Source organism: Phoenix dactylifera, chromosome 7 (assembly GCF_051530095.1).
Source record: "Phoenix dactylifera cultivar Ajwa chromosome 7, Ajwa_hap1_PhDact_Kaust_v1.1, whole genome shotgun sequence".
NCBI classification, from domain to species: Eukaryota; Viridiplantae; Streptophyta; class Magnoliopsida; order Arecales; family Arecaceae; genus Phoenix; species Phoenix dactylifera.
Window position 1 is genome coordinate 1,886,982 of NC_143196.1, and position 8,154 is coordinate 1,895,135.

General features: G+C 45.6%; 1 protein-coding gene and 1 pseudogene across 2 annotated transcripts; both read left to right on the forward strand.

Annotated features, from left to right (window-relative positions):
- Positions 1 to 1,869: 1,869 nt before the first annotated feature.
- On the forward strand, positions 1,870 to 3,742 carry LOC103707600 (cytochrome P450 CYP94D108-like). The gene has a single exon (XM_008792143.6). It carries the CDS (start codon positions 2,015 to 2,017, stop codon positions 3,515 to 3,517), a length of 1,503 nt encoding a protein of 500 aa, XP_008790365.1. The 5' UTR covers positions 1,870 to 2,014; the 3' UTR covers positions 3,518 to 3,742.
- A 2,406-nt stretch (positions 3,743 to 6,148) lies between these two features.
- LOC148702846 (cytochrome P450 CYP94D108 pseudogene) lies at positions 6,149 to 8,154 on the forward strand (annotated as a pseudogene). Its single transcript, XR_015967140.2, has one exon. The product of XR_015967140.2 is annotated as a cytochrome P450 CYP94D108 pseudogene (transcript).

Genomic DNA, 8,154 nt, shown 5'->3' on the forward strand with positions numbered 1-8,154 from the left:
GCTAGGAATAAGTGCTAATAGCACACTTTCAAGTGCCATCAGCATGGCAGCGCAAGATGTTGCTACCACATCGTGATGAGCGCGCTCTCATCTCTCCTCATCTTAAAGCATTCCCAAACCCTCTCTTCGTACTTTGAAAAGGAAAGATAGTGATAAGAAACTTGATTAGCTTGGACGTATCTAAACTACGCCTGAAGGCTAAATCACTATTGTAGACATATTGTCCTCATTTCTTGTCTGGCAACTCGATTTTAACTGTCGAATAATCGATATGAAACTAAATACACGCACACCATCGGTATGTACTTTGTCACAATGAGCCCATGTTGCAGTATTTACTAGTCCGCATAAGTTATTGGGGGATCAATTCTGATACTATTTGTAATGACCTAGAATTTCATCCAAAAATATTAACTATAAGATATTTTTTTGAATTTTTTAGTTATGTATAAATACCTGATATCTCTTCGGTGAACAACCGATGTGGGATTAAACAAATGCAGTTCCTCACACTATAAAATCCTACTGAAAATATTATTTGACATATTGTCAAATATTCTGCAGGCCCCGTTGAAATGGGGGGAAGGGGGGATCATAAGAGCCCTTGGGTAAGGAAGGGAGGGTGGAGATGAGTTTTTTTTTTTTTTTTTTATCTCAGAGTTAACTGGTGTGGTATTTTTTGGACTTTGGTGGATGCATCCTCCTAAAACCAAAGAAAGGGGTCGGCTGGGTCTGGTGGGCGGCGTTGATGGAGGGCAGGGACACGAGCGAGGCTACGGTCAGAGGCCATTTTTGTGCTGAGTAGCCAAAACCGAGTGGCCGGAGTGGGTGGCGGAGGAGAAAAATAAATAAATAAATAAATAAATATTTTATATTTGGTCAGAATTTTTTTAAAAAAATTGGCTTTTCTATAGGGAATAAATTTTTTAAAATTTATATAGGACAGAAAAAGTCCAATTCCTATTGGACTGAAAATTTAAATATTTTTTTTCAAAATATTCTTAAGCTTTTAAATAAAATAGATTAATTTTTTTTAATTAAGAATATAACAGATATTTTATATAACTTCTTAGAAAAATAGATACTCAACCAAATATAAGCCATTCTGTAATGCATGACTTTTTTATGATCGACGAAAAATGTAAAAAGCATTTTTTTTTAGATATCATATATTCAGACCAGATTTTTAGAAGAAATATTCTAATAAAATGCAAATCAAATCAGGCCAAAAGGTATTTTCATCTTTTTAGCCTGAACAATGTTTTACGGCTAGATAGGTTGTTACACTGCCTGACAAAAAAATAATTTCAAAAAACTATTATAATTTTTTAAATTTTTGAAGTTGATGTGTTTCTCAAGTAGAGTCAAAGGGTCTCATTGCATCTTACCCTAATAATTTTGATTTCTAATTGTCCTTTATCCTTTAAAATTTTTAATTTTGAATGTATGCGCCATTTTTTTTTTTTGAATCACTGGTTTATTTATGCGTTAAGCTTGCTGAAATTGCTTAGATTTCTTTATTTGAACTCACCTACATCTGTCTTTTTTTTTTTTTTTTTTTTTGAATGTGTTTCCTTTTTTTTGCTAAAAGTAGTGGTATTATATATAATGTATATGGGTACAACCAACGCATTTTATTTTTAATAAAATGAATTGCAAGCTTTCCATTGATTTTTCTCAAAAAAAAAACAGGAAGCTATATATTCCGAACTTTTGATAATACGATATATTCTCCGGTTAACTAATTACTCATTGTAATTACCTACCATTACAACAAAAAATATTATTATTGGCACCTGCAGAGGTCTTTAATTAGGATCCAGGTTATTCATTAGAAACAAAATAACGACTGTTATAGTGACAATAATTTGTCACTTTGAAATAAAATAATCACTGTGACAAAGTCCGACGACCAGGTTCCACAGCGAGGGTTCCTGTACCACTCTTTTTCCCCTCAAGTTACATTACCTTCGTACAATCTGACCTCTCTGCCACACTCGCTCTCTCAGAAGCTATGGATCTCTCCTCCGTTCTCTACCTCGCCCTCCCCCTCTCCGTTCTCGCCCTCACCATCCTCTACTTGTCCCATCGCCGCCCTGGCCCGGCGAAGCAACCAAATTCCGCAGCCCGGGCCGGCTCCTTCTACGAGCTCATGAAGAACAGCCACCGCATCCTGGACTGGACGGCCGAGCTCCTCGCGGCGAGCCCCACCGGCACGGTCACCACCTTCATGGGCGTCGTCACCTCCAACCCCTCCAACGTCGAACACATCCTCAAGAACCGCTTCGACAACTACCCCAAGGGCGACCGCTCCACCACCATCCTCGCCGACTTCCTTGGCCGCGGCATCTTCAATTCCGACGGCGACCACTGGAAGCTCCAGCGCAAGACCGCCAGCCTCGAGTTCAACACCAAGACCATCCGGACGTTCGTCCTCCACAACATCCGCCGCGAGGTCGCCGGTTGCCTCCTCCCCATCCTCGCCGCCGCCGCCGCCGCCGGAGAGGTGCTTGACCTCCAGGACCTTCTCGAACGTCTCGCGTTCGATAACGTGTGCAAGGTTGCCTTCAACGAGGACCCCGGCCGGCTCGCCGGCGACACCGACCAGGGCCGAGAGTTCGCCAACGCCTTCGAGGAGGCCACCAACCTCGTCGTCCAGCGCTACCGCCACCCTTTCCTTTTCTCCTGGAAGCTCCAGCGGTTTTTGGGGATCGGCTCCGAGAAGCTCCTCAAAGAGAAGATCGCTACGGTCCACCGGTTCGCCATGCGGGTGGTCAGGGCCAAGAAGCGAGCTGAGGCCAGAGGGCTCGGCGACGACCTCCTCTCCCGGTTCATAGCCGAAGCGGACTACTCCGACGAGTTCCTGAGGGACATCATCATCAGCTTCGTTCTGGCCGGGAGGGACACCACGTCGGCCACCCTCACCTGGTTCTTCTGGCTCATCTCGACCCGGCCGGACGTAAAGAACCGGATCATGGACGAGATCCGGTCGGTGCGGTCCAAAAAACAGAAGCCGGCCGAGGCAACGTTCACGTTGGATGAGGTGAGGAACATGGACTACCTGCACGCAGCATTGTCGGAGACGCTGAGGCTGTACCCGCCGGTGCCGCTGCAGACGAGGGAATGCGCGGCGGACGACGTGCTTCCGGACGGCACGAAGGTGTCCAAGGGGCGGCCGGTGATGTACAGCTCGTTTGCGATGGGGAGGACGGAGAGAATATGGGGGAAAGACTGTCGGGAATTTAAGCCGGAGAGATGGCTGGAGAATGGGGTGTTCCAGCCCAAGAACCCATTCCGCTTCCCGGTGTTCCACGCCGGGCCAAGGATGTGTCTAGGGAAGGACATGGCGTACATCCAGATGAAGGCGGTAGCGGCGACCGTGATGGAGAGGTTCGAGGTGGAGGTGGTGGACAGGGAGAAGGAGAGGGAGCCGGACTTTACCATGATACTGAGGGTAAAGGGCGGGCTGCCGGTCAGGGTCAGGGAGAGGCCGGCCGAGGGCGTTCTCGCGGCTTAAACGGGTTCGGTCGGGCCAGTTGTGTCATGGGATGGGGAATTGGGTCCGAGACTATTCAAGTGTTGTAGCTGGGTTTGAGTCTTCCGAGTCGCAGTAATATCCGCATGCCGACATGCCAGCGTGGTGTGAATTCTCCAGGGCTTTGTACTTGGTGTGGTGGCTAATGGCTTCATATATATAATTTTCGAGATTAAATAAACAAAGGCTCATGGTTTATTTAAATAATATTTCGTGCTTCTCGAGACAGCCATGGAACCTTAGTAGTAGCCCACAGCAAAAAGTTGGGAGGAGCCTTTTTTTTTTTTTTTTTTTTTTTTTTTTTTTTTTTTTTTTTTTTTTGATGGGGCTTATAGAGGTGTGGGTTTGGTAACGAGGGATCACACCTTCGGACTGATCACTGCAGGGGCGACATACTTTTAATTTGACCGTCATTAGGACGGGGCTTATAACTATTTGGAAGGATATCATATTTGCAAGACACGTACTCGGTGTGACCAGTAGATATCTTGAGAAAGACTTCGCCACGGTGATTGACTGGATACGAAGTGAGGAGTGGTATGGATATAGTCATCCGCTGGTTTGTGAGATCTGTAGATTAGCGAGGGATCTGGGCTTCTTTTAGGCTGTCCATGTGTATCAAAAAGTGAACAAAGCCGCTGATCGGAATCACCTCTTTCGTTGTCTGACACTCCGAAGAGGTTCTTTGGATGAGTGCGGATTCGGCCTCTCCTCCTCGCCATTTTTTTTTCTTAATTTGGATGGTTGTACTTATACTAGAGCTGCATGAGCAGCCGTTGTACCAAAAAAATAAAATAAAAAAGGTTAGAGAAAGGTTAGCAATTTACCTTCTCCGTAGGTACCTAACTAATCAGTGGTAGATTTGGAGCTATACGGGCAGAGCTGGCCCAATCTTTAGGCGATTTAGGCAGTCGCCTAAGGCTCCGGCCCAAAGAAGACCAACTGCAGAAAAGACATCAAAGACAAAATAGAAAAAAAAAAAAGACTCACATGTGAGTTCGCCTTAAGTCGCTCCCCTAAAAGACAAAATGATCTTAGGCTCTTAAATACATTAGGCCGCTGGATAATAGAAATTTTTATTTTGGATTTAATAACTCTTCACAACTTCTCTTTTAAGATTAAAAAAAAGAACTTCATGTAGAAAAAAATTATAATTTTATATAATTCGATCCATCCAGTCTATCTCGCCTTCCTCTACCGTCCTCTCTCAGGATAAGTACAAACAACATATAGATAATGACCTATCCGACCAACGTCGGTCGCTATCCTCAAGGACGTAGGAGGGACATCCGTAAGCAATTGTATTACCAAGGGAAGGGGACGTCTTTTTGGCTTTAATCAGCAAAGACTAGTACATGTATCTGGTGAATAAAATCTTTCTAATGCAACGGTCGGAAAAACAAAGGGAATCATATAACAACTTGACCATATAATATAAATTGAGACGGCAACAAGCTAGTACATGCAGCCATTTGCTTGTCCACTTGGGGTTCGTTTGGTTCGCGGAAAGCATTTTCTCTTCTACAAATATGATTTCTGAAAAACAAATTTTTAGGAAGAGAATGCGTAGAAAAGTATTTTTGGCATGTTTGGTTGACTATAGAAAAGTGACAAATTTACAAAATACTTTTGTTTGGTTGGCCAACCACTTTCTTGGAAAAGTTATGTATAATTCCTATTATGCCCTTAATAAAAATTAGATTTTTAATGCCTCTTTAATGCTTCTTTAATGCTAAAGTATCTTTTTGGAAAAAAAATAAAAATAAAATGATTCCTGCCTTATGGGAAAGTAACTTTTTCATGTTTTTCATTGAAAAAACTTGTACATGAAATGTGGAAATCATATTTCAATGGAAATATAACTTTTCCGTCTCTCTCTTTTGAAAACTCCAACCAAACAAGAGGCATCTCATTACTTTTCTGTTGACTATATTTATTTCCTTCTTTTTCCGCGAACCAAACGAGCCCTTAATGTTTCTGAGGTAGGCTATTGGATTGAAGCTTGTATAAATAATTAAGCTTGATCCTGTTTACACCATCCTGGCCATGTTCTAATAGTTCGACTGCATCATGATGGCTGCATACAAAATGTTTTGATATGTCATCGAAAATGTCGAGAAATAAGGTGAGGTTATTTTAGTATTATATTTTTAAATAATTGCCATGGGTTTTAATAATTTATTATTAGTTGAGCATCATTTAGGTCACAATCAAATCCACTAGACCATCTTGAAATTCGTACGGTTGTTTTGAAATTCAATTGTGAATCCTTCCTTCCCCCGAATCACCGTTGGATCGCTCTCTGGTATCTTTGGGATCTGTGCAAGCTGATAAATGACAGAGTTCGGAGCGCTTTTAGAGTTGTGCGGTGGTTGATAGGATTCGCGTGGTCAATCCTTTTTTCGCGCGAAAGATGCAACCCTTATCTTATCCGACAGCCTCCTGTCCATGGATGCGACCGACCCAAATGGTCAAAAGTCAAAAAATTCATCCGACGGTCACGACGGTGGCCTTCTAGAACGAGGACGGGGGTTAGTGTCTTTCTTGGGAAGGAAGGATCCACCCTCCTTCGCGCGAATCCACCATTCGATTACCCACTGCTTTTTGTGATCTCTTTGCCGTGAGGGAGTTCGGAGCAATGAGATCCGTGCCGTCGTTCCTTCTTCGGAGGAGGCCTACTGATGCATCCTGATTCCTTCTTTCGCAAGGAAAAGGAGAAGGAACGCGTGTTCCGTCGACATCGCCGCCAACGATCAGCGAAGCAACCGCGTACGAACACTTCCGTGGAAGACTAGAGTTCCTCCAACGAGACACCTTATATTAATGTCATCATTCACCCAGCCTTATCTCATCACTCAATCGGGTTATCTCATAAGCCAAACACCAAAGAGAACATGGATGTCTCTCCACTTCTACTTCCCCTTCTCTTCCTTTCTTTCCTCTTCTTCCTCTCCTTCAAATTTGTATTTCAAAAGAAGAAGAAGAAGGCCGATGGCGACTCCGCCTCCAAGAAGATAGGCTTCTCCGACGTCGTCAAGAATCTCCAACCCCAAAATTTCTTGACCTGGGCTGCGGAGTCGGTAGTCGCGAGCCCCACCAACACGATTAGCTTGCCCTCCTGCATCATCACCGGGAATCCTAAGAACGTCGAGCACATCCTCAAAACCAATTTTGAAAACTATCCCAAGGGCAACGATTTCGTCGACGTCTTGGAAGACTTTCTTGGCCACGGCATCTTCAACGCCGACGGCGATCACTGGAAACTCCAGCGCAAGACCGCCAGCCTCGAGTTCAACACCAAGACGATCCGAACCTTCATCCTCGATAATCTTCACCGCGAGGTTGTCGGCCGCTTCCTTCCGGTGCTCTCGAAGGTTGCCGACTCAGGCGATTCCATCGACCTTCAGGACCTGCTCGATCGCCTGGCTTTTGACAACGTCTGCAAGGTCGCCTTCGACGTCGACGCCGCCCGCCTAGCCGGAGAAACTGCAGACGTGGCGCGGTTTGTCCGGGCGTTCGAGACTGCCGCCGAGATTAGCATCAAGCGAGTCCAGAAGCCGCGATTCTTATGGAAGTTACGGCGGGCGCTGAACCTCGGCGACGAGCGCAGGCTCAAGGAGGAGCTCGCCGTCGTAAATGAATTCGCCACGAGGGTAGTGAAGGAGAGGAAGGGAAGGACGCGGGAGGAGATCAAGGGGAGTGACGACCTCCTGTCGCGGTTCATCGCGGAGGGGGACTTCTCCGACGAGTTCCTCCGTGACATAGTGATAAGCTTTGTGCTGGCTGGACGGGACACGACATCCACGGCCATGGCTTGGATCTTCTGGGTGCTCTCAACCCGACCGGAGGTTCAACAAAAGATCTTAGAAGAGATTGCTTCGGTTCGATCAAGGAACGGCAACGCCGGCGAGATGTTGTCATTGGATGAGCTGAGAGAGATGGAATACCTCCATGCTGTAGTGTCGGAGACGCTGAGGCTCTACCCACCGGTGCCGATGCAGCAGCGAGTGTGCAAGGAGGATGACGTGCTGCCTGATGGGACGACAGTAAAGAAAGGGTGGTCGGTGTTGAACCACTCGTATGCGATGGGGAGGATGCAGGGGATATGGGGGGAGAACTGCAGGGAATTTAAGCCGGAGAGGTGGCTGCACAACGGGGCGTTCCAGCCGAAGAACCCGTACCGGTTTCCGGTGTTCCACGCCGGGCCGAGGACATGTCTGGGGAAGGAGATGGCTTACATTCAGATGAAGGCAGTGGTGGCAAGCGTTTTGGAGAGGTTCGAGATAGGCATGGTGGGTGCTGAGGATGGGGAAAGGGAGATTGAGTACCTCATTACTATGAGGATGAAGGGAGGGTTCCCCGTCCAGGTGAGAAGAAGAGAGGGTCAACTTACACAGTGAAGAAAGGATTAGAATATATACCACGTCTGCATGAAACCCCACTTGTATACCATCACAAAAAATGCCATCCTTAGGTAGCTTCCAGAACTCTACGTGTCTAGCTTAGGTGTGCAGCATTACTATATATGTCTTTTTTGGTTTGGTACGTAAGCAATCATATTCTTGATGGTTATTGTATTTTTTGGTTTGGGACGTAAGCATTCATATTCTTGATGGTCA

Bases quoted from the DNA above. Each gene is read 5' to 3' on its own strand.
- LOC103707600 (XM_008792143.6), top strand. From the start codon at position 2,015: ATGGATCTCTCCTCCGTTCTCTACCTCGCCCTCCCCCTCTCCGTTCTC.